The sequence below is a fragment of the Copidosoma floridanum genome, unplaced genomic scaffold, assembly GCF_036245765.1.
Source record: "Copidosoma floridanum isolate Cflo_tuat_1 unplaced genomic scaffold, Cflo_Japanese_pri ptg000025l, whole genome shotgun sequence".
Classification (NCBI taxonomy): Eukaryota; Metazoa; Arthropoda; class Insecta; order Hymenoptera; family Encyrtidae; genus Copidosoma; species Copidosoma floridanum.
This window is the reverse complement of record NW_028321902.1, coordinates 5,410,675-5,435,169: the sequence shown is the minus strand read 5'-3', so window position 1 is coordinate 5,435,169 and position 24,495 is coordinate 5,410,675. Positions and strand designations below refer to the sequence as shown.

Genomic DNA, 24,495 nt, shown 5'->3' with positions numbered 1-24,495 from the left:
ATGCTATTGTGTATGACGCGAAATAAAAAACGGTCGCTTTTGCCCCCCTTCATCCGGTACAACCACACGTTAGTCATCTTACAATTTTCTATAATATTATCAATGACATATATACACAATTTTTAATCAACCTACATCCAATACGTACTAGACGTTCGTAATACATTATTTTAATAGCTTTAAAACTCATAACTTAATCAAACGTTTCAACAACTTTTCTAATTTGCTACTGCCATAAATGCTGTTCACCTACGTGAGTATAATATAAATGTCATGTTGGAAAAAATTTTTTCGGAAAATTTGGCAAAACCCACACAACTGCCAGAAAGGAAGATTTGTACGAGCGCATCGATTTCTTATACGTGTGTGTTCTTGATATCCACATTTTAAAAAATGAATAAATGAATAAAAAACAACTTGTTGAGGAAAAAAAAGTTTTGCGATCATGCGAGATGAAAAAAAGCCCTTACGGTACCAAACGTTTGGTGCTGTTGGGAAAACTGTGCGCAATGTTTATTGAATAAACTTTGTATGAGGTAACGATTATTTCCAAATAAAAATCTGTAAAGAGTACGAGTAGAATTCTGCCACCGTCTCACCATATCTCGTTTTTATCGAAAAAAAAAAAAAAAAAAAAAAAAAGAAAAAAACACGTTTCGCCTAACCATACACTATGCGCTTTATTTAGAACCAAGAGATAAAAAGCATCGGGGAGAAGTCCGCTTTTTATATTGTACCAGAGCACTTTTACTCTCGTCAGTTTTACCATGTATGTTTTATCACCGACTTATATAATAGTTCAGCCACGCCTACCCTCCACCAGCATCTTTACAATAAAAAAAAAGGTCACTCATTACCACGTGTGTGAAAATTAGTTAAAAAAAAAAAAAAAAACTATGCGTATTTGTTTTTGCGAGAAAAGTGTGTTATAAATATAATATCATCAAAAAAGCGACGATTCTGCGTTTTGCGTACGATATTATTATTGCTGGAGGCGAGCGATCGGGTGTGTGTAAAATATTACGTATGATGTATAATTTAAGCGCGCGTATATTATATAGGTTAAAAAAACATCACAAATGCGAGAAGAGATGTGCAATGGGTGTGTTTTCCACACACGACGAGGTGGTGGCAATATCAATAAATGTTAATTGATGACATTCGATTTACTCTATGTTGTCTCTAGTGTGTTTTTATTTTGTATACCCTATGCGTAAGATATAAAGATACCCTTTTGGAATCCTTTCCCTCCAAAAACGAGTTTTTGAGATTTTTTTGTCAGGAAAAAAATCATTTATAGATTTTGTCTCAGCACAGTTAAAAAAAATACATATATTATTATTAGCGTGTATATTGTTATTTCGGGCAAAAGGATATAACAACGAAACCTAACCTCAAACGTTTGATGCCTAATCATATAAAAGGACATCAACAATTATTAAATTTTTGCCAATAAAATTATTTGATAGTATCGAAACTGAACTTAAAAATTAGACAATTTATTGTTGAGGAATATTCAGCTCTTAAAAAATAACAAAATATAAAAAAAAAAATACTAGGGTTTTAATACCAAAACTCGTACCCCTTCTTGTAATATATTTTTTCTCCATTTTAAATTTCAGCAGTTTGTGCGACGAGAAAAGATAATGTATTATAATAAAGAACACAAAAATCGTACGGAAAAACAACTCGCTTTATTAAACGATGAATAATTAAAAATAAAAAGTAACAACGAACAAAAGAAAAAAAAGCCGTGGACAATGACCCTCAATTGGGGGTTTCAAAGCCACTTGGACGTTTCAAAGGACTCGAGGCCTTCGGCGCGCAGCCGCGTCAACATCGGCCTGTAAATATCGGGGGCGAAGGGCAACACGGTCCCGCGCTGTTGGATCTCTCCTGCAACGGTAAAACAAAATATATAATATATGTAGGAACGCAATGAAGCATCCACGTATAGCAAACACTATGGCACGTACCATCGAGTATCATCTTGACGGCAATGGCAGTGGGGTACCCAACGGCCTTGGCCATGGCCGAGTGACCCCCAACCTCGCCGTAACTGACCATGTTGATACCGCGCTCCTCGAGCTTGTTGTCCGGCCAGCGTATGCCCACCTCGTGCCTCAATATCACGAGGTCGCGCTCGTTCTTCTCGTACGCGAGCTTTCTCGACAGGTAGTGGCTGAGAGTGTCCAGGGGCGTGTTGAGCTTGAGCACCGGGTCCTCGTTCATCAGGCCCAGCTCCTCGATTGACTGGGCCCGCCTCTCCGAGCCCAATCGCTCCACCAGTTTTTGCTTCAGGTTCTCGTAGAATATATTGTCGCTCACCAGGCCCAAGCAATTACAGACCAAACCGCGCTGCAATTAATGCATATGTAGGTCTTTTTTTTTTTTTTTTTTTTCCTCACCGTCTCCCAAAAATACATCATACCCAGGTGATTTCGGGCCCATTCGGGTGGAGAATCGGCTGTGGGTTGGGATCGACGAGCCCAAGCAGTTGTAGGCCCTGCACCGTGTCGGAGTAACCCCTGAACCTCAGAGTGCCCCTGAGCACCGTGTTTGCGTGCCGTAGCCCGTAAAGCTCCTTGTAAACCGTGCTGTCGCGGTTCGGGAAGCCCTCGAGGGCGAAGCCGGGCAGAAAATCGAGGTCCTGGATGCTGGTCGACATTAGGTCACCACCACCGGCTATCTCGACCACCTGGCCCCCGTGGAAGTACTTGGCCGGCGAGAGGGTGTTCAGGAGGACCCCCCGGGGTGACCAGCTGAACTTGTACCTCAAGGGGTTGGAGGAGCTCTCGGGGGCCGGTAGTCCCCCGCACCAGGAGACAAAGGACTCTATTCGGCCACCGGCCTGGCGGACGTCGTCGAAAACCTCGAGGGCCAACAAGTGGTCGATGCCCGGGTCCAGGCCCACCTCGTTCAGGATCGTCACACCCGCCGCTTCGGCCCTATGTATACATAGCGAACGAGTGGGGGGGGGTGATATTGACACGAAACCACACTTGGAGGGGGGGGGGGTTCAAAGGAAAACTCACTCGTCGTGGAGGGCTTTGACCCTGTCGTTGAGGTAGCTGGCGGTGACCAGGTGCTTCTTGGCACGGATGCAGCTGGTGGCGACCACGTGGTGCAGGGAGTAGGGTAGTAGCGAGACGACGACGTCGGCCACCTCGACGAGCTCGTCCATGGCCTCGGGGTTGGCTTGGGCGTCGATGAACACGGGCTCGAGGCCGGGGTACCGGTTGGCCAGGGCGTCTGCCTCCTCCTTGTACTGCGACCCGACGATTATACGCAGGTTCTCGTCGCGGTGCAGGTACTCGACCAGCGGGGCTGACACGTACCCGGCGCCGAGCACCACCACCTGTTTTACGAACGACGCTCCGCAATCATCCTTTTTTTTATTTTTTTCATTTGGGTTTACATTACACTCACGGTCCGGTTTTTGGTGACGTTTCCTTGGTCCTTTTGCCGGCTCCTGTTGGTGTTTTGCTGCCTGAGCTCGTTTATGTACTGGAAATTGGGGGTGAGCTCGCCGTTCGAGACGATGATGGCGTTGTGCACGGCTGGTATGAAGGTGTGCTCGGCGAGGGGCTTGCGGGCGTCCGATTGTATGATATCAACGGCGTACGGGAACAACAGGTCGCCAAAGAAATCGGTAGACTCGCGGGGCAATTGGGTGGGCATGTTGTCGATCGAGCATACCAGCACACCCGGGCCTTTGAACGACTTTGTGTCCTTGTTGCGATCCGCGTCGTACAGGCAAAAGGGCGTGTCGATCGTCGTGCACTCGTTCATGAACCTTCGACATTACCGATACCATCCGATATACAATTACCACCTATAATAGCTAATAGTTGTTGTGCACACGCATTATTACATTACCGATCGCAATAGTTATTAACCGTGGACACTTTAAACATAGATGATTTATGATATAAAAACAAAAACACCGTGACGTACAAGCTAATATGGTTGTTGGAACAAAAACATACGATCGGTTGGTTTTTCGAGATTACCGATATACCACCGATCGCAGACTCGTATTTGTATAGCTTGAAATAAAAGGCCCCCTGGATAAGATAGAGAATGGCACACTAACTCGATACTACCGCCCGGATCGGCGGATATGTCGCAGATGCCGAGCATCCGGTGGGGCAAAGCCGGGGCCCCGACGCTGATGGGCAGCCAAGGCGTGTAAGCCGGTCTGAGAAGGTTCTTGGCGTCGGGTATGGTTAGCAGTTTTGGCGAGTCAACCGCCCAATAAATCCCGTTTATGATGACCGACGCGAACGGCGCTATCTTCCTGCTGAAGGTCGACGTGTAGAGCTCGGGGTGCTGGTCGTACTCCTCCGCGTCGAAACCCCCGCCTTCCTTGCGCTCGAGGTGGTGCCTCCGACGCACCTCGCACGCGTAGATCTTTGTCGTGTCTATATCCACGAAACCGAAACGAATTAAATAAAATTGTTGAAAAAAAAAAATAATAATAAATAAATAAATAAATAAATAAATAAATAATGGTACCTCCGTGCTCGGCGACCTTTCTCATCATCTCGGGTGGCACGTACTCGTGCGGCAGCTCCTGGAACACCTCTTGGGCGCCCTGGCTCACGTTGCCGCTGCCCGTAAATACAAAGGTCAACGGACCCACCGACCTCGGCATGGCACCCAACGCAATCTCGTACCCGGCGTCCCGTATCGCTTGTCTGGCCATACCCGAGTTCCTGTAGTTGTGCGCCGGCCCGATGTGCTACACAGAAACACGAAATTGCCAAACACCAACACCCTTTATATGTTTGACATAGGCTCACCATAAAGGGCGTGTGGTGTCCGAGGGCGAGGAGCCTCAGCCCGAGCCCGTGGAGGATGTTGACCATACCGGCGACCCCGGCGTACTTGCCGAAAGCGACGAGCCTTTGGCCGTTGTCGTCGGTGAGCTTCTCGTAGTCGAGCAACCGTATGTTCTTGTCGACGATGGCGTCGAGCAGGGGCATGTTGGACTCTTGGGCCTTGATCGTGTGCGAGAAGAAGCAGTACGTCTTGTTAGGTATCAGTTGGTCGATCGGCACCTGCTTCACCCCGAATATCACCGACGCGCCGCTTATGTCCTCCTGGACGGAGGCGCCGGCCGCCAAGTAGCTGCCCGCCGGGTAAGAGCGCCGGTTGCTCGGCTGGACTATGACCTTCACGCCGGAGCGCACCAGCCGGCGCACGTTGGCCGGGGCAAGGGGGGCGCGACGCTCCCATACCGATTGGTCCTCCCTGCGGATGGCGATCACTTTGCCCCGGAGCTTGGACTAAAACCAAAGGGAGGGGTGTTTTTTGGGTACTTTTTTTTCTTTTTCCTTTTTCCTTTTTTTTTTGTTCGGTTGGTTTTACCTCGTAGCGCTTGAGCAGCTGTTTTTCCTTGGGCGTCTGCAAACGAATATACATATGTACATGGGACACGCATAATATTATACATCGTTATCGCCCACAAAGTGAATATAAAATCTCTCTCTCTCTCTGTGCGCTATCTATCGCGTGTCACGGAGGCGTTGCTTATTGTTATCGTCGCGCGAGTGCGATGTTTATAAAGATCGCAGTGGTTGTTTTGCGGCCGAGATAGGGGGACATTTTTCAAAAGTGCCTCCGGCTTTCTCTAATCGTGCTTTGATCTATTTTCCTGGGTTGAACGTTTAAAAAATAATGCATCACGTATACGATTGTTTATCGCTTTTATGATTAAAAACGACTGGATATCTATACGTGTTTCCTGGTGTGTGTGTCGATAATCAATTGAGAAGTTGATACTTACTTGTAAAATTATGTATTTTTGTTCGTTCGCGTGAACAATAATAATTTAAAGTAATCGTGCAAATAAACAAATTTTATTAATTAATGAAAAAAAATTTTATTAAATAACAACACGTTTTGTTTGTTTGGTGACCGTTATTTCACATATGAGGAAATTCCAAAAAAAATATCCCGATTTTGTCTCTCCCATTTTAATAAAAGGAAGTTTTTTTTGGAGGCACACCATTGATACTGGGCTTATTTTACTCGTAGTGTCATGTACTATGTCACCATCACTGAAACTCGTGTTCAAAATTTTTTCCTCACAGTGCATGACATTACGAGGTAAATGGGCCCTATCTCGAAGATGTGCCTCAAAAAAAATAATTCTTTTTTAAATTGGGGACGAAAAATGATTTGTTTTTTGTGGATTTCCTCACACAGGAGTGGACCCAAAAGTTATCCAGGATTTCAAAGTTGATTCCCCTGGTTATTTTGGTAAGTTGCAACAGTCAAAATCAAACATCATCGATTCAGCGGCACCTTAGAATTGTTTAAAACGCCCTCCATTTCACTTTTACAATACAAATGCACAGATGATAATTATATAAGACGCTCGTAAGAGCAGCACAACACCGCAACGTGACACGCGTAAAAGCACAAGTAAAAAAAAATACAAAAAATAAACTCACACTGAGCGCTCGCGACGAGTTGATTAAAAAAGTCGAGTTGTCGCAGCGCAAAATCTTGCTTCCTCCCAGAGAGAAGCGCCTGAGCATAGGCGCGCCAAAAGCTCGCGTGACACTCATCATAAAAAAAAAAAAAACACTCGAACGCGCCTATCGCAGGTGCAAGAGCCGATCCATTCCCCGAGACGGCGATCGGTAAACTCGAGAAGGCTCGTTCCGTCCCTCTTGAGATGGTACACACGAGAGCGATATCGATGACGATGGGGTGGAGGAAAAGAGGAAGAAGCTACCAAGAGATAGATAGCCGTGTGCGATGATACACATGTAAGCCAAATCGGCGAGATAAAACCTCACGATCGTAAGTTTCGCACGAGAGTGTCGGAGTTTCATAAATGTAATTGTAGAACCGATCAACGCGTTGGCGAGTATCATCTCCTGGAGATGGTCATTTATTTGTGTTTTCTCATCGCCGATCGAGTCCCAAGAGGGCATCGGTCGAAGGAGACGCGCGCGCGTGTGTTGTGAAACTTACTTTTTCGGCGCTTATCTCCGGTTGAGCTCGTCAAAGGGTGATAAAAATGTTGTTGTTTTTGTCCACCGTCGGACGGTAGCTCCGAGAGATACAGAGAGCTCATCATCGGTATCGGTGATCGAAGAGCACATAGCTGTATGGAGGATATTTTTTGTTCGGGCTAACGGAGTAATTTGGTGGATCAAAGAGATGCGGTGACCGATGATTTGTTGTTTACCTTCGCCGAGGTTTTGTTGTCCAAAGATGACAATGGCCTTGAGAAATTATGGCGAAAGGACGTTTTTCAGAAAAATTTGTTTCATTCATGTTTTTTTTTTTTTTTTCTTTTTTCTCTTCATCCCGTGATGTGATGAAATAATCCGAAAGGGAAATTTTCTTTTTTTTTTAATAATATATGATGACAATAACATGGGAACTGAAAATTATAAACATATTAAGCAATTACCATTAATTATTAAGTAAATGTTTTTTAGTGCTATTTTTACAAAAGAAGGCTCGAAAAAAGGAATAGGTTGGAAACGAAAGAGTTTTTCAAGAAAAACCAAAATAATGAGAAAATATGTCCATATGTTGAAACAAATTATGTAAAAAAAAATTTTTCATAATAAATAGTTGATTAATGTTGTTTTTTTTCGAAATCGGGAATAGAGGTGTTTTGTCTCCTTAAAATTGCGTATAAGAAATAACAGAAAATTTGATGGGATTAAAATAACGGACGAATCTATGGAATTTTTCCCTAATTTTGCGGGGGGCGCTGAAGCTGCTGAGAGGTACCGGATATGGAGTGGGGGGTAGCAAAGGATCTTTAAGGATAGTGAGGGGACGTGGGGAGTCGTAATACATGTACTTTATTTTTTACGAATATATTAAAATTTAATAAAAAATTCATTGACTTAATTGTATAAATGAAATAGAAGAATTTGCAAAAATGCAATAATAAGGCAGTATCGTGACTTTTAAAAAAGTTATAAAAAAAAAAAAAAAAAAAAAAAGTATGAACACGCCAGGGGTCTGACTCCCAATTACCACTTATCTCAGCGAGCCACTACGTTTTTTTTTTCGACATTAGTAGCAGCTCAAGCCAAGCCTAACACATGGGTAGGTCAGAGCCAGTGTGCACACAACTCTGACGACTGAAAAGCTAATTCGGCTATATATACTAACCAACTACTTTTTTCGCCACATGCGGGAAAGGCACCGGAGCCACGCGGTTGGAGACGGAATCACAATAGCAGTGTTGTCTATCCATTGTCGATAACCAATCAATAATAGTATGGTAGGTGACCGCTAACCGCTAATATAACGCCGTAGTATACCTATATATGGTAAAGCAAAACATGTGTAAACTTACCATCTACCCAAATTAGTAAATATGTATATATAGGTACACTCAGGCGTTATCAGCGTTACGTTAGCAGTTACCGGTCACCTACAATCAGTGCTCTCAAATGTGACTGGCAAACTTGCGGGAAATTCAAATTGGCTATATGAAGCAAGACGCAAAACCCCAGATAACTCGACAACATTTCCTACACCATAACTTGATAAATTAATCCTAAGATGTTTAACCCAAGAACCCAACGCGCCTAAAAGCAGTATCACAAGCTTTATTAATTAATAAAATACATTAAACAATAACGCAAGCGCCAATCCCCGCACAACCCGGGGCGCTTACTAGCCGCTTTGTTTATTAATTGAATAAATAAAATAACACAAGCGCCAATCCCCACACAACCCGGAGCACTTACTGGCCGCTTTGATAATTAAAACGATAAAAAAAATAACACAAGCGCTAATCCCCACACAACTCGGAGCACTTACTGGCCGCTTTGTTTATTAATTGAATAAATAAAATAACACAAGCGCCACTCCCCACACAACCCGGGGCGCTTACTGGCCGCTTTGTTTATTAATTGAATAAATAAAATAACACAAGCGCCAATCCCCACACAACCCGGGGCGCTTACTGGCCGCTTTGTTTATTAATTAAATAAATAAAATAACACAAGCGCCAATCCCCACACAACCCGGAGCACTTACTGGCCGCTTTGATAATTAAAATGATAAATAAAATAACACAAGCGCTAATCCCCACACAACTCGGAGCACTTACTGGCCGCTTTGTTTATTAATTGAATAAATAAAATAACACAAGCGCCAATCCCCACACAACCCGGGGCGCTTACTGGCCGCTTTGTTTATTAATTGAATAAATAAAATAACACAAGCGCCAATCACCACACAACCCGGGGCGCTTACTGGCCGCTTTGTTTATTAATTGAATAAATAAAATAACACAAGCGCCAATCCCCGCAAAACCCGGGGCGCTTACTGGCCATGGATTCCATCGGTGTACTCACATGTGCATATATATATATATATATATATATATATATATATATATATATATATACACACACACATCGCTTTTAACTTAAACGTTGTAGCCATGGGATTATATAGTGACTTGCTTTTGACGATTTCAGAGTCAGTTCGCCTCGCGGTCCAGCCAAGCGCGGATCGTTTAACCGTCGCGTATAAGTACTCTTTTATACGTACTCTCCGCTCTTCGATCGTTACATCTGTGTATACACTTACCTTGCCGATTTTTCATTCAAATCAGTCGTCGGCTTCAAGTGAGCTTCCGAACCTTTTTTTTCCAGGGTACATACTTGATCAATCTTGTTTGCCTCGCGGAAAACGATAATTCGCTTTTTCCATTGCGAGCCTTCAAAATATAAATTATTGATCTCTCAATTTTCAAAACCGATATTTTAAACCGATATTTTAAACCGATAAACGATACAACTTTCTTTTCTCCGCTTTTTGAAAAGGTCTACAGCTAGCAAAATGAAGCTAATGCAGACTACAATTCTGCTGGTCGCGCTGTGTGCCACTTCGGCGGTGGCGATGCTGCCCATGGGCAAGCAACGTATTTTACGGCTCGAAGGTACTCAGTGGAGGTAAGTGCCCTTGTTGTTGTTTTTATTTTCCCCAACACTATACATTCAACTATTGAGTAAATAAGGAAATTAATTTTTTTTCACGCAAATTCAGCTATTGAAACTCGTGCGATTGAAATCTTCGCTCAAACGATAATTGATATAGATCGGTTAAATAATTACTTATTTTTCGCGGTTATTATTTTTGATGTTCTGTTGATGCGCAAAAGACCCAACCAATCGGGTGCTCGAGGTAATTGTCCATCATTTTAATTATTACGCAATAGTAGGTGTGCACTGTATATATAAGCAAGTGGAGCGAAGAATTTTTATGATATCCCTTATTCAATCGCGTACTTGGCAGAGTAAGTCTCAAAGTTACAGGAAACGATTATTCGCCGCGTATGCGAACAAAGACTGGAGGTTTTTCTTACACGTAGCAATTCAGAAATACTAGTGGGAGAAGCTTTAAATCGATTTTATCATTATACCTTGTGTTTTTCCGGCAACTCTGAATTTTATTTTATTTTATTTTTTACATCTGTTCATTGGAACAGTCGTTAAAAAATTTTCTTTGATGTATACTATAGCATTAACTGATAAAATAAAAACAATCTTACGAGTAAAGTGTATCCCTATACGCGTAGAAGAGCGAAGATAATATTTAAAGATCGAAAATAAAATAAAAAAACCCGCAAGCCGATTCGTTTTTGAGATATTTCAACGACGAAGTAATATTATTTGTATAAATATATGGGCCTCTGAAGTATTATCATTCTATGGCGAAGGTCAACTGGTTTCAAACTATACTTGTGTATACCCATACAAGGTTCATTTTTTGCACGTGGAGGTATACATTTGATACAGGTTTTTACTCGATGACTTAAATTTATTTATGAAGTGCACCTTTGTTATACCTCCGATTTATTTATCAACCTTGAATCAATGAGAAACAATTTTCCAAGACTTGGGACACACTAAGTATTTCGTTGCGCTAATCCTGGAAAAAAGGGGAATTTTTTTTCGAGGATCATAGAAATGGTTTGAAATCTCTTGGCCGGTTATAAGGAAAAAATATTTTTCTCTTAAAATAAATTTAAAAAATTGTTGCTATTTTAAAATTAGAAAATGCGGTAATTACGCAGAAGTGGTGCTCCACCCCAATTTGGATCTTTAAATTTTTTTATGGTTTCGAGCCATTTTCTAATAATTATAAGGTGGGTTAGGATTAAGGTGGTAATTAAAAGACGTTTTTTACCATTTTTTACCATTTTTACGAAAGTGAAATTTTTTTCTGTAATTAAAGCGAAATATGTCGTGGGTTGGGAACAAAAATTGCAAAGAAAAAAAAATGAACATACATGGTTTTCAACAAACACACAGCAACCAGTTGTGATAGCCACACATGCGGCCAGCACGCCAGGTGTACGATGAGCGAGGGTCGGCCGGTTTGTTCGTGTTTGAATCTGTACGATGGCGATCCTCTTACGAGGTGCGAGCGTGTCGAATGCATCAGTAAGTATTTATTATTATTATAATCATCATCATCATCATCAGCCACAATGTCAGTTTTTACGTTTCGTATACCTGCAACATACTTAATTGGCAATGCCTAATCTATCATCGAGCACTTACGTCACCATAAAAAGGTGTGCGCGTGTATATATATTTACGGAAATATAGTACATACAAGTGGAGTATCAGGCTCACTTGTATATACCATAATTGCATGGCAAACGATTATATTATTACGCACGGCGAACGCGCAAGGTCACGTAGCCCCTTTTTTTGGTTCCTCATCGAGCCTTATTTCGTAATCTTTTCATCACACATTTCTGGATCGCGTTATTGACTAGTTCTCACAATTTATTTTATTTTTTTTATCTTCTTCTATTACGATTCGAACTACTATACCGATTAACTCGTTTCTTTTCTGAAAATAAAATAAATGCGAGTTAAAAAGAAAAATAGTGCAATTCAATAAAGGGTGTGCATGGTCACTTTGATCAACAATCATTAACCGAGCGCGTATATGTTTTTTAAATTACCAATACTAAAATATAATTTAAAAATTTTTAACGGGAATCAATGGGGATTAAAAATCCTGCAAATAAAAGAAATAATATATCTGTTTTGTCCCCGAAATTGCAGTAAACGAGGATTGCATTGGAAGCCGCACCTGCAGTGGGAACCGATGCATCGATCCGTGTACCTACGCCTGCGGCACAAACGCGCTCTGCCAGACGGTCAACCACATACCGGTGTGCAACTGTCCTCCAGGTCACACGGGCAATCCTCTGCACAATTGCGTCTACGACCCTGGCAAAAACATTTTTTCTTTTTTTTTTCTTTTTTTCTCAATGTTATGAACAACTACATACATTTACTCCCTGGCGTAAAAGTAAATTTCATGATGATATCCCAAACAGAGGCGCCGTGCAAGAGCCCAAATCCTTGTGGGGCCAACACCAAGTGCGAAGTCAAGAACGGCGTGGCGGTGTGCTCTTGTTTGTCGGGATACCGAGGGCGTCCTCTCGAAGGCTGCCGTCACGAGTGCGAGTCCGACTTTGACTGTCCCCAGCACCAGCACTGCTCGAAGGACTTTCGCTGCGAGAGCCCGTGCGCCTCCGTATGCGCCGAGAGCGCCGAGTGCAACGTCATCAACCACCGAGCCAACTGCGCCTGTCCCAAGGTCATCATCATCATACACATCTTTTAAACCACATATACATTACATACGTAAAATACATAACCATTGAAATTTTTTTTCTCATTCTTGCAGAATTGGCTGGGTAACCCGCTCATATCCTGCCAGCCCGAGTGCACCCAGCACTCCGACTCCTGCCGGCAAGCCTGCCTGCCTCTATCAGAAATGCGTCGATCCTTGCGAGGGCACCTGCGGCACCAACGCCAATTGCGAGCTCCGCGACGTAACGCCCGTCTGCAGTTGTCCCAAGGACAAAACTGGCGACCCCTTCGTTTTCTGTCGGCCCTTCACCGATTGTATAATATATACATACATACGTGTATTAAATTAATATTAGCGCGTACATTATGCAAAATGCCCCCGATAACAACAATAACTCTTTGGGGCTACAATGTTCATTGACTTGCAGAGGACCTGTGCAGCGGGAATCCGTGCGGTGCCAACGCCGAGTGCCGACCGGGCCATGACAACACGGGTAAGAAGCGCCCGGTGTGCAGGTGTCCCCACGGCTATGTTGGAAACGCGCTAATCAGGTACACGTGTGTATATATATTGCATTGTATGCAATTTGATCTGATTTAAGTGATGTATGACATATTATGTTATCAGTTGTAAGAGGGGCGAGTGCTTGTCCAACAACGAGTGCCCGGACAATCAGGCGTGCATCAACTTTGCCTGTCAGAACCCGTGCACGGGCCATGAGTGCGGTTTAAATGCCAATTGTACACCTAGAAGACACATTGCAGTGTGCCAGTAAGTATTATTAATCATACTAAAAGAAATACACGCCAAGTATCAAGGAGGTATAAAAAAAATACATTAAGAGTGATAAAATTTATGTAAATTATTCAATACGTGGGTATCGATGAATTGATAAAACAAAAAATTATCACTTACTTTTCAGGTGCGCCGAGGGTTACCGAGGGGACGCACTCTTCTCCTGCAATCCCATCGAGGGTGGCCGTGCAGCCAACTACTACGGTCGCTACGCGCGCTACTGATTCTTATTTTTATTCCGAGCAACTGTTTTTTTTTTTTTTTTTTTTTTTTTAATTTGGATATTAGGGTAGTTCCCACTATCTACTTATGTTGTACATAAATAACGTGTTCGATCCCTCCCTGTTTTCCACCTGTTGCAGTATTTTTAAGTTATTTCTCTCAGCTTATGGAGGTAATTGACCTTGTTTTTGTATACAACCGCTTTTATAACTATTCTCATTGTTTGATATATACATATACACACGTATATATTGAGCGTTTTACATTTGTGCCATTCTAGTCAAAATGTCGAATCGACAATTAAACGTTATTTATTTTGCACGCCAACTGATATGTATAACGAATTTGCCTAATTTATCACATAAATTGTAGATGAAAAATAAAACGATAAGTACAAGAAATTTTAATACAATAGCTATTGTTTTATTTTCTTGTGACTGTCTATTTATATTACATGGGATGACTATTTCGGATTCCATAGACTTCATGTTCAAAAAAACAACGAAAGAGACAAAAGAATCTGTAGCATATGCCTTTTTTGATAAAATTGTATGGTAAATTTCTACATGAACTAATTGATAAGATCTGAAATGCTGACGTTATTTTTATTTTCTTATACCGAATTTGAAAAGTAGCGTTCAAGGGATGCTTAATTCCAATAATACTAAATATCGTATTTTGTGGCCTGAAAAAAGTAAAGTACTGGTATTATCAGTGGCTTTGAATGTTGAGTGTCAAAAAAATTTATTTAACATGTGACGACAATTGATTGATATGTATTAAATTCCATGATCTTAACATGTTTTTTTTGCTTGATATGATCTATGAGGTATGTATGAAAGGGAATTTAGGACTTGCTTAAAAATTACTAGACTCAAACCTTTATAAAAATATGATGATGTATTAATCAATTATTTACAAAAGTATATTACAATCTGCTTTCTCGTTTGGAAAAAAATAAAAAAAAACGAAAAACGACAAAATATCAACAGATTAAATGAAAAACATTTAATTGACACATCATTGTTCTTTGTTTTTCGCTTTTTTAGGCATTATAAAACAGCTTCGCGGTTGAATTTTGGCCCAAAGTTTTTTTACATTGCCAGTATCAACTACCTCCAAGATACTCGTTGTTTCAACCCCATCGATGCGAATGGGCGTTAGAAATCTGTAAAATTCATATGAATTTTACACATCGAACATTCTTTTTTTTTTTACTTGAAGGAACTTAATTCTGTAATCCAGTCGGATGTGCAAATTTGAAAGTGGTCGTTTGACAAACATCTGAAAATAAAAGTTTCATTTTCTCAAAATTTGATTCTTATTCACTTTGAATGTTGCGGTAAATATATCTTTTTTGACCACAAACCTTCAGAGATAACCGGAACATCTTCAACTGTTTCGGGTAACGAAAACTTATAGTCTTCACTTTCAGTATGCTCGAGTTGATCACGTACTTTCTTAGCTTCATTACCAGTAACAGAAAAAGCATATTTTCTCTTTCTTGTTTGTTTCATGGATATTGGCTCTTCGGGGATGACTTCCTTGATGATCGTTTTAGTGAGTAAACTGCGTATTACACGCCTACCTTCAGGCACACTCACGATTGAATCGACGCTAGTCGCTCTGCGACCTCGACCTGTCGTATTCCTTTTTTCCGCTTTACTCTTTGACTTTACAGTTCTTGTGTCAATTAAAATTTTTTCGATGTCTCCCGGTTCTGACTGGACAGAGCACTTACGCCTGCGAATTGTGGGCTCTGAACTGGAAGGTCTCGTAGTCTGGATTGCTCGTATAATTTCTGCCCTGGCTGGTGGGTTACTCAAGTTGATGATATTGTTACTGGTTTCATTTGCCAGTGACGAGGCTCGCGTCTTCCTCAAACATCGTTTATTATCTTCTTTCGCTGTGGGTGTAGCCTGATCATTTTCCTGGACTACCGCACCTGCTCTTTTTTTTCTAGTGGTGGTTGATTGTTGTTCATTTTTTGATACGGTCCTGGCTCTGGTTGGTCTTATTTTTGACAATCCTTTTTTATCATTGTCTACGGACTCAGCTATTCTACTTTGAGTGTGAGACATTGGCAGATCATCGTTGGCAGGTACCGATTCAGTAGATGTGATTTGTTCGTCATCCTTGGATATCCATCCGGCCTTTGAGCGTTTGTCAGCAACTATCGAAGTATTTTTTTTAAATTTAGATGCTCTCGACGACCGCACTGTAAATACTTGTTGTTCTTCAGCCATTTCGTCAGTTTTCAAATCAACATTTTCTTTAGCAACAGATGCAGCTCTAGTTTTCCTAGTGGGTTTCACTGTAGGGGCTACATCCTTGGTAGAAGATCCAGCTCTCCTCGTGCGTATTGTTGTAGTTGATTTTGATGACTCTGATAATTCAATTACTTTTTTGGGTCGTCCTCGAGTTCGTTTTGTAAGAGTGGATTTGCTAAAATACTCTTCCTTACAATCATCCGTCGGCTCCATAAGTGGGTTGTTTGGTAAAGTCAACATGTTGCTATCTTCCTCAGGTTCTTCAACATCAGACGATGATGAGACTTTTTCGATGAATATGTTTGGAACATCGGATGTTTTTTTTACATGTTCCGATATTTTTTCCATTTCCTCTGGCAATGACGTACTTTGGTTTATTCGGTCTGTAAATATTGAAGGCATTATAAAATAGGTTTGAGGTTGCCGTGAAGTTGTTCCCACGGGGTTTTCTACATTACCAGTATGATCTAGTTCCAAGACACTCATTATCTCATCCCCATCGAAGCGAATTGGCGTTAGAAATCTGAAAAATTCATACAAATTTAATACATTGAAATTTTTTTTTTTACTTGAAGGAACTTACTTCTGTAATCCAGTTGGATGTGCAAATTTGAAAGTGGTCGTTTGACAAACATCTGAAAATAAAATTTGCGTTCATTCTCTCAAAATTCGATTTTTAGTTACTTAAGCTAGTTGTTTCCTAAATCAAAAGTATTTAAAAAGGTACGAAATTTTCAGCAAAACTAATCTAAGCGTCGAGAAATATGTTTAAAAAATTTGAGACCGATTAACCACGTCGTTATTATAATATCCTCGTCAAAAAATCACTCTTTTAATATTAGAGCAATGGTACAAACACTACATAGTCTCATTATTTAAAAAATTGTAACTTACCGCCTATTTATAAATAATTGAAAAACTACTGAAAACTATCTTAGGCAGTAAAGAAACACATACATTTTTTTGAGATTTTTTTACAACATAGTTTTAAAGTAATAGTAATCAAAATAGTGCTCTTCGTTTGATTTTGGAAGATACACTGTAAAAAAAGTCTTGTGTATATGTACCACATTGTTCATAAAATTACAGTCGTAATAGTCAAAATACCAACTAAAGAGTAGTAGATACCAACCATTGCAATTGTACTACGTTGTACGTAGGTCTTTTTATTCCCAACGCCCGTCATAGTAACTTTACTAAGTTCATCATAATAAATTTACTACTTGTATTGTTCAGTTTTATAAATCTCGTAGTAACATTACCATGTTGACTGTAAAGTTTATGTAGGATTTTATATTTACGAAACGATTATTTACAACTTCAATACAGAAAATAAACATGCATAAATTGTTTCTTTATATTCGTCTTAAACTTCATTAATAGAAATAACAGTCGTGTTCACACTATTTGTTGTTTGAGTATTAAGTATCTTGCAAAAGTAAAATACTCCATCATGGCAGGCATTATAATTACTGTAGTAAATTTACTATTCTTATTGTAAATATATCAAGTCCAGAGTAGGTCTTTTTATTTTCAATGTCCGTCGCAGTATTTATAATATTGATAGTTTTTACAGTAAAACCAAGAGTATCACGTAAGGAGCAACACCACATTGTCACATGAGCACAAGTTACAAATAGGTAGATGCATATGTTTATGTACCTACGTACGGAGAGGTATTCACATTTCTCTCTGATATTTTAAATTCGTCATGTTAACCCATAAGTGCCGCATTTAGCATATCTTAGTAAAACTAAAACCTGACACTATTTTGAAGTTTAGAATTAAGTGGTGCCAGGGAAATCGTAATCACAATCGTGCCAAGCAGACGACATGCAGAAAATAAACAATCAGTAAATTTACACCGAAGAAGCAATATTTTTATTGCAGTGTACCGAATACCGAATTGCTCGTATACATGTTTCACATTATGTTTAGCTTTTTCCCCCCATTTTGGTGCTATGTCAGTGGAAATTGCATTATCAATCGATAACTTCTCGTGCCTATGTTGGTAAAGATGTCATAAGAAATTTTTCTTATTGTTTGCTTTCATTTTAATAACCTCTAAATGTACTTTGTTGAATATACAAGTTCACCTATTACATATACTTACACTTGCTCAGCCTTACAACTACATGTACAATCCAATCGTTTATCATTTTTCCTCTGAGTTATGGCGATATCAAGTTCATAGGGGGTAACGAACAAGCCTCCCATATCAATAAAACCAATTAAATAAGTCATGTGTATTATTTTACCGAGCTACATTTAAACTGATACCTGTCATGTTTTAGATCTACCAAAAATGCGCTAGATGCGTCATTTGTGGGTTAACATAACGCAAACAAATACGGGATGATAGTTGAACATAACCTTATTATTGTATATTTATACATACGATTAACCTATACATTGGGAAACAACTACCTTAAATGTTACGGTAAATATGTCTTTTTTGATCACAAACCTTCAGAGATAACCGGAACATCTTCAACTGTTTCGGGTAACGAAAACTTATAGTCTTCACTTTCAGTATGCTCGAGTTGATCATGTACTTTCTTAGCTACCAAATGTTTTTTTGGGGTATCTGCTTCATCGTTCACATTATCCTTTAATTAATTTATAAGTTAATTTATTAAATCATTTTATATACATATGCGGCCTTATAAATCCTTTTACATATTTTTGACCTTATACATTTAGCTCACCTCAGTAAAATCGTAACTAGGCGCACGAGACTTGCACTGAATTCTGAGGATTGATTGCGGCGTTTGAGTATCCAAGTTGTTTATTTTTTCATTCTCTTTCCGTTGCACAAGTGGTGTGCTACATATTTTAGTCATGCTAAGCCTACAGTCAGATGATCCCGATTGATCCAAATCTAAAACAAGCAATTGAACGAATACATTAAAATTATAATAAAACGAGGTTCACAAATATATATATATATATATATATATATATATATATATATATATATATATATATATATGTAGATAAAGTATACAACCATTCAATGTTGAGTCCCTGGATTGGTTGTTAAGTTTTCGCCGCTTTTTGACTATTTCATCATCAGGCTCAATTACCATTTTTAAAGCCGTCTTTCTCGTGAAGATCTTCCGTTTTGGGTATACAACATAATGTGTATCACTCTTGTTATTTATTTGAGTAACAAATTTTGGTTGAGCATTTATTGTTGCGCATGGCGCAGTTAGAAAAGGCGTATAATTTAATGGTCCAAGCCCATCTCGATCGGGCTTGCGACACGTCTCAAGTGTCTTTTCTACTGCCAAGTTGTAAACATCACCATCAATGTCCCAAGATTGAGACATTGGTTTATGGTGAAATCTACGTGACTCATTGTTGTTACTTATAATGGGATATGGTGAAAATCGTCGTCCCTTGGCCGATTTCGAGGTATTTTTTCTCCAGCTGTTTGCAAAACGTTTTGAGATTTCGGGTACGTTTTTGTGAACCAAATTTAGTAAATTCCAAGCGGTTGAGTTAAAGTTTATTTCCTCATCAATTGATTGATGTGGGTTAAAGTTTTTTTTTACAGAAAAAATGTGGCTGGCTTCTACGTGGCGGTTCGTCAGCAAGTAGTGGATCAATCTAGTTTTGTCATTATAATTTTCTTTGAGATAATTGTCAAAGGCTTTCTCTTCTTCCGGGTTTAAGGAAAGTTGCAAAATTTTTCTGAGCTTTCCATGTTTTTCACATGAGCGGAAGAAACTCGTGAGTAACGGTCCGCAATCCGATCGCGGTCGTGCATGGAATGCTAACAGTAGATGACCCTGTTCCACCGCCAGATCGATCATTATGCGCCGATGATCGGACGATATCACTGGTGGTTTAATAATGAGCAGATAATTTAGAGCTGTTAAAAAAGAAATGATGAAAAAAAATTAATTGACAGCTTGCGAATGTATGTTACATATTTTTAAAATTTGAAAACGTACCTAATTTGTGTTGATTGTTTTTTAAAAGTGAATTTATAGCGAGTTCATGCTGCCAGTCTTCGATGTCATTGCTGGAAACAATTTGGCTTGTCATGATGTTGAAAAAGCCATCATAATCCTCGTGATCGAGAAGCCAAAAAGCTCGGATGAGTTTAATAATACTAGGACTCAACTTAAAAGCTGCGGGATACTTCATAAGTTGATCGACTGCTGAATTTGAGTCTTTGAGAATCATGCACAGGTCCATGAGCAAGTAGAAGATGATGCAGTGTTTAGTGTACGTTTCAGGTAATTGACCATCTTTATCCTCCTCTTCGTCACTTTTTTCTTCGCAATAGCAGTCAGTTAAAAAACTCCTAAGCAAAGATTGCAGCGATGGAGGAGGATAAAGACCATCTTGACTAGGACACTCACTGTCTGACTCTTCTTTCCATTGCACTTTGAGTGGTGAACAATTTCTGGCAATCAATTGATCAATGAATAAAACATCATTTTCCTTATTGTCCTTCGTACAAGCGTCTCGTCTTTTTTTCTTGTAAGACTCTACAAGCTTATTTCTTGGATACTGAATTTTCGTAAGCGCTGAAATTTGCACGTCATCGCTTTCGTCGATGTTTTGCATTTCCGGCAACAGACCGACATCATAAAACCACAACACAACTTGAAAATAGGCTGCTATTTTTTTAAGGGCCCTTTTATGTTTAGTTAAATCGATTTCAGTATTGGGTAATTTTGATATAACGGTCTTCAAACATTCGAGTTGCTGAACACAGTTATGTAACGTTTTCAACTCAGACTCGTCCATATTGACACCCGACTGATCAAACAACGGCTTGCACAAACTATCGGCCATCAACTTGATTTCAGATCCACGTTGGATACTCCACCTCAGAAACTTTAAGTATAGATACTCTGTACTGCCATCTGACCACTCTATGGCACAGCGCAGTAAGAAATTGGCACACCGTTGATCTAGGCATAACGACAGCAGCATTTCTCGAGCTACTTTTTGTTCTACTTTTACACTATAATCTGGGATGACATAATCAAAAGGTATAAGGCCTGCAAGGAGACACCTGCGGTAGATTTCATTAGGCATGATTAGTACAATGGGTCCAGCTGTGGTGATCTCTCGTAGTAGCTCTGACTGCACCCCTCGGGTGAGCCAGAATACTAAATTTTTCTCCGATAAATCGATCCACTCCAAACTCAAAGAATTGGGGCAAAAAAGTTCCTCTGGGGAGTGTGGAACTTTTTTTGCAAACTCTTGCAACGTCTTTGGCTTGAACGAACAACAAAGTATTTCGTCTCGTGAATGGTTCTCTAGTCGTGCTTTGTAACAAGCCAAAATATTGTTAGGGTTTCGGCATCCAGCAACTGTAGATGGCATTTGTTCTTCGAACCATCGATCCAAATCAAAAAGTAGGGATCTCTTTCGAGTCCCGATGAGTAATAGAGACTCCTCGCCTCGGCGGGACCGTAAATCCGACGCGTCGCGATTGACTCGTTCAATTATAACGAGACTGTGGACTTTTTCATTTTTTTCTAATTCGATCTCAAATCTAAGACTTGGGTCTGGCTTCAAATTAAAATATAAAGTCGGGTTTTCACCAAATTCATTGTTTCTCTTGTTTTTAAACATTAACATATACATGCGTAGCACTGTTACTGAATCTGGTGTACTACCCTAAAAACAAGTATTTTAAAATTGATTTGTGAATATCGAGTTACATAATTGAAGGAGAAAAAAAAGATGTTTACCTGATAAGCGGCCCATAAGAAACAACAGGGCTTGGGGTCGTCGGTGGGTTCAAGAAGTACTGCATGAGTGATAAATGCGTACTTATCCAAAATTGGACTCACCCATGTGAGAAATCCATTAAACTCCCAGATCATAATACGACCTAAGCAACAACTGATCAAACAGCCAATTTTGGAAGAGCACTGCAAGACAGTGCATAGTTTTTCGTTGGACAGTGCAGTAGCCTCAAATTCTTTTCTATTGAACTTCATATAATGTTCAGTTTCTAAAATCACAACATTTCATTTTGTCAATCACCAATACAGTTATGTGCGAGAAAAATAGTTACAAATTTACCTTTATTTATCAAATTGTATGCTGAAAAGAATAATTCTACTTCATTACTTGTTGAAGGTTCTAGCTCATTACTTTCTGAAGGTTCTACTTCATTACTTTTTGGAGGTTGTACTGCAGGTGAAGAATTAACAAATTCTAAACAGGCTACAATAGGCTTATCACCGTAAGATGACTTAGACCATAAATCTCTATTAAGATCAACTATCAAGTGCTGAAAGTTTCTGAGTGATACAAAGATTAATCCACTATTTTCTGGTAAAACTAAGTCTCGATTTTCTTCATTAAAATTTTCCCAGTCGGCCCCACCGTACATCACACACGCCTGTTCAACACCAGCTGGTACCTTTAAAAATAATTAGTATCTCATTAAAGCTAAAACCATCTACTATGAGATAAAACTAGTACATGGCACTAAAAACAAATTATACTCACTAGAATAGTACATAAAATTTTGGAAATGCAACAATCAAAAACACACAATTGCCCAACGGAATCTTGAATTCTAATAGCATTGCTATCAAGCCCCACCAGAAGTAAGGGCAAACTTCCTGGACGAGCAGGAAAGGCTGACACAGTGGTTATCTTATATGTGAAGGTCCATGATGTTACGTACTCACCAGACGTGACATTCACTACAAATAAACTTTTGTCGCAGCTTATCCAGGCATAGCTGCAGTCGCTGTTTAAAAAGCCACCTGATCTTTGTTGGGAGCGTGGCTCATTCCAGGAGTTGTTTTGTACAGTCTCATCCGGAACTTGAAAATCCGACGACTCCCATAAAGGTAGCTTAAGGCTTATAGTTTTGCGAATCTACAAGAAAGGTTGAATGATATTAAGGACCTACTCGGGCTCAGGTTTACTATCTGGCCGTACGATTTTTAACTTTATAAAGGTTTCAAGTAAAAGAGAGAAGTTGTGTTGTATCAGCATTCCCTATAAGGCTTGAAGTGAGGAAATATTTACATAATTGCAAAATAAATAAATTAGTTAATCAATTTTCGGATGCAACGTTGTGTATTTGTAACTCCACCTATAAACACACTTATAATACATTTGGAATTCCACTTGGAATTGCTTATGGGGTTTTGGTTTGATGCGTATGGTAACAACAAAACAATAGAGAAAGTTTAAAAGAAGTCGAGGACCCTTACAGAGAAATCCATAAAAATTAATATTTAGTTAGAAAGAAAACTTCAGAAAAAAAGAAATTTTACAGTACATATAAAATATGCGAAAAATTAAATAAAGGCACTCGATTTCACTCTCGAATCAAATTGTTGGTTTAAATCAAAAGAAATTTCAGCTGACGATGAAAAAGAGGAAAAGAATAAAATTAATTTAATAAACAACTCTCAGTTAGAAGTCGAATTAAATGATGCGCAGTTCAAAAAAACTTGTAGTTCCACCATTGATTCACATCAAATTACTTATAAACAATTTAGTAGAAGTAATCGGGATTTATGATTAAGAATCAAATGTATCCTTAATAAATTATAAATTGATAAAATTAAAAAACGAAAATGATAAACTTAAAACAGAAAAAGCTAATTTGATGGCGATTAATGGTGCAACGAAAGCGAATGGAATGATAAATATAAGAGTAAAAATTTATTATATAGAAAAGTCAATTTGATATGTTCGTAGTAGAAAGTGAGGAAATCAAGTTTGATTTCTTAATCGGATTAAATATGATGAAAGAATTTAAATTAATCCAAAATGAAAATTTACAAATATTATGAAAGAAGGAAAAAGAAAAAAATTCTGAATGTATTTATACTAAAAAAATAAATTTTAATAAAAACATAGACACAAATAAGTTTGAAATCTTACTACATGCTCTAAACTTCCATCAAAAAACTAAAATTTATGAATTCACAAGATAAATATAAATCAATTTTTGCAAAAGATAAATATGATGTTGGCTCAGTTAAAGAACACGAAGCTCGCATAGAGTTATTACTGTAGATAAATATTGCAGTAAAAGTCCTTATATAGGTGCACGATTGAAGATAAAAAGGAAATAAAAAAACAAATCTCAATGTTATTAAAATACTAGTTAATAGGAGAATCTTAATCCTTTTGCTGCCTCAGTAACTTTAGCATTTAAACAGACGATGGAAAAAAATCTAGATTATGTATGGACTTTCGAGAACTAAATAAAATAGTTATACCTCAATCGCAAGCATTCCCATTGATTCAAGATCTAATAATAAAAACAAGAGACTGCAAATGTTTCTCCATGTTAGATTCCCTCTAGAGTTTTCCCTGGCTTGCTGTTGTAGCAAAATCTTCTCTGGTAACCCCAGGGCGGTTGGAAGAGTGGCCATGAAACCCCAAATGCTAGAAGCAGATTGTGCTCTAGCTAAACACGTCTCCTGGTATGTCACCAGAGACGTTAGCATTTATTAGATCGGGATAGAGTTCAACGTAAGTCACTTGTCCATTAGAGAACAGCGTTTTCGGATAGCCGGGATATCTAGCTGCACGACCCCCAGCTCGGAAAAGTTCCTATGTAACCCCGGCTGTTTTT

General features: G+C 39.3%; 2 protein-coding genes and 1 pseudogene across 2 annotated transcripts; 1 reads left to right on the top strand and 2 right to left on the bottom strand.

Annotated features, from left to right (window-relative positions):
* Positions 1-1,675: 1,675 nt before the first annotated feature.
* On the bottom strand, positions 1,676-6,567 carry LKRSDH (lysine ketoglutarate reductase/saccharopine dehydrogenase). Its single transcript, XM_014357517.2, has 10 exons — positions 6,462-6,567; positions 5,374-5,409; positions 4,806-5,291; positions 4,519-4,744; positions 4,097-4,424; positions 3,430-3,796; positions 3,036-3,358; positions 2,432-2,948; positions 1,977-2,358; positions 1,676-1,896 (listed from the first exon to the last, which is right to left on the bottom strand). Exons 1-10 carry the CDS (start codon positions 6,546-6,548, stop codon positions 1,781-1,783), a joined length of 2,868 nt encoding a protein of 955 aa, XP_014213003.2. The 5' UTR covers positions 6,549-6,567; the 3' UTR covers positions 1,676-1,780.
* Positions 6,568-9,840: 3,273 nt separating this feature from the next.
* On the top strand, positions 9,841-13,657 carry LOC149373960 (uncharacterized; annotated as a pseudogene).
* A 920-nt stretch (positions 13,658-14,577) lies between these two features.
* On the bottom strand, positions 14,578-19,973 carry LOC149373959 (uncharacterized). The gene is made up of 8 exons (XM_089595231.1): positions 19,868-19,973; positions 18,919-19,785; positions 18,617-18,789; positions 18,376-18,517; positions 16,492-16,543; positions 16,367-16,431; positions 15,008-16,291; positions 14,578-14,922 (listed from the first exon to the last, which is right to left on the bottom strand). Exons 1-8 carry the CDS (start codon positions 19,959-19,961, stop codon positions 14,867-14,869), a joined length of 2,733 nt encoding a protein of 910 aa, XP_089451357.1. The 5' UTR covers positions 19,962-19,973; the 3' UTR covers positions 14,578-14,866.
* Positions 19,974-24,495: the final 4,522 nt, after the last annotated feature.

What these genes read in the sequence shown, in the direction of transcription:
- LKRSDH (XM_014357517.2), bottom strand. Translation starts at nt 6,548, where the DNA reads ATGCTCAGGCGCTTCTCTCTGGGAGGAAGCAAGATTTTGCGCTGCGAC. An exon ending in ACTCGTCGCGAGCGCTCAGT is followed by an intron (nt 5,410 to 6,461) that starts GTGAGTTTATTT and finishes ATTCGTTTGCAG; the next exon opens with ACGCCCAAGGAAAAACAGCT. An exon ending in ACGTCACCAAAAACCGGACC is followed by an intron (nt 3,359 to 3,429) that starts GTGAGTGTAATG and finishes TTCGTAAAACAG; the next exon opens with GTGGTGGTGCTCGGCGCCGG.
- LOC149373959 (XM_089595231.1), bottom strand. Translation starts at nt 19,961, where the DNA reads ATGACAAGCCAAATTGTTTCCAGCAATGACATCGAAGACTGGCAGCAT. An exon ending in AAACAATCAACACAAATTAG is followed by an intron (nt 19,786 to 19,867) that starts GTACGTTTTCAA and finishes CTTTTTTAACAG; the next exon opens with CTCTAAATTATCTGCTCATT. An exon ending in TGTTCCGGTTATCTCTGAAG is followed by an intron (nt 14,923 to 15,007) that starts GTTTGTGGTCAA and finishes TTTTATTTTCAG; the next exon opens with ATGTTTGTCAAACGACCACT.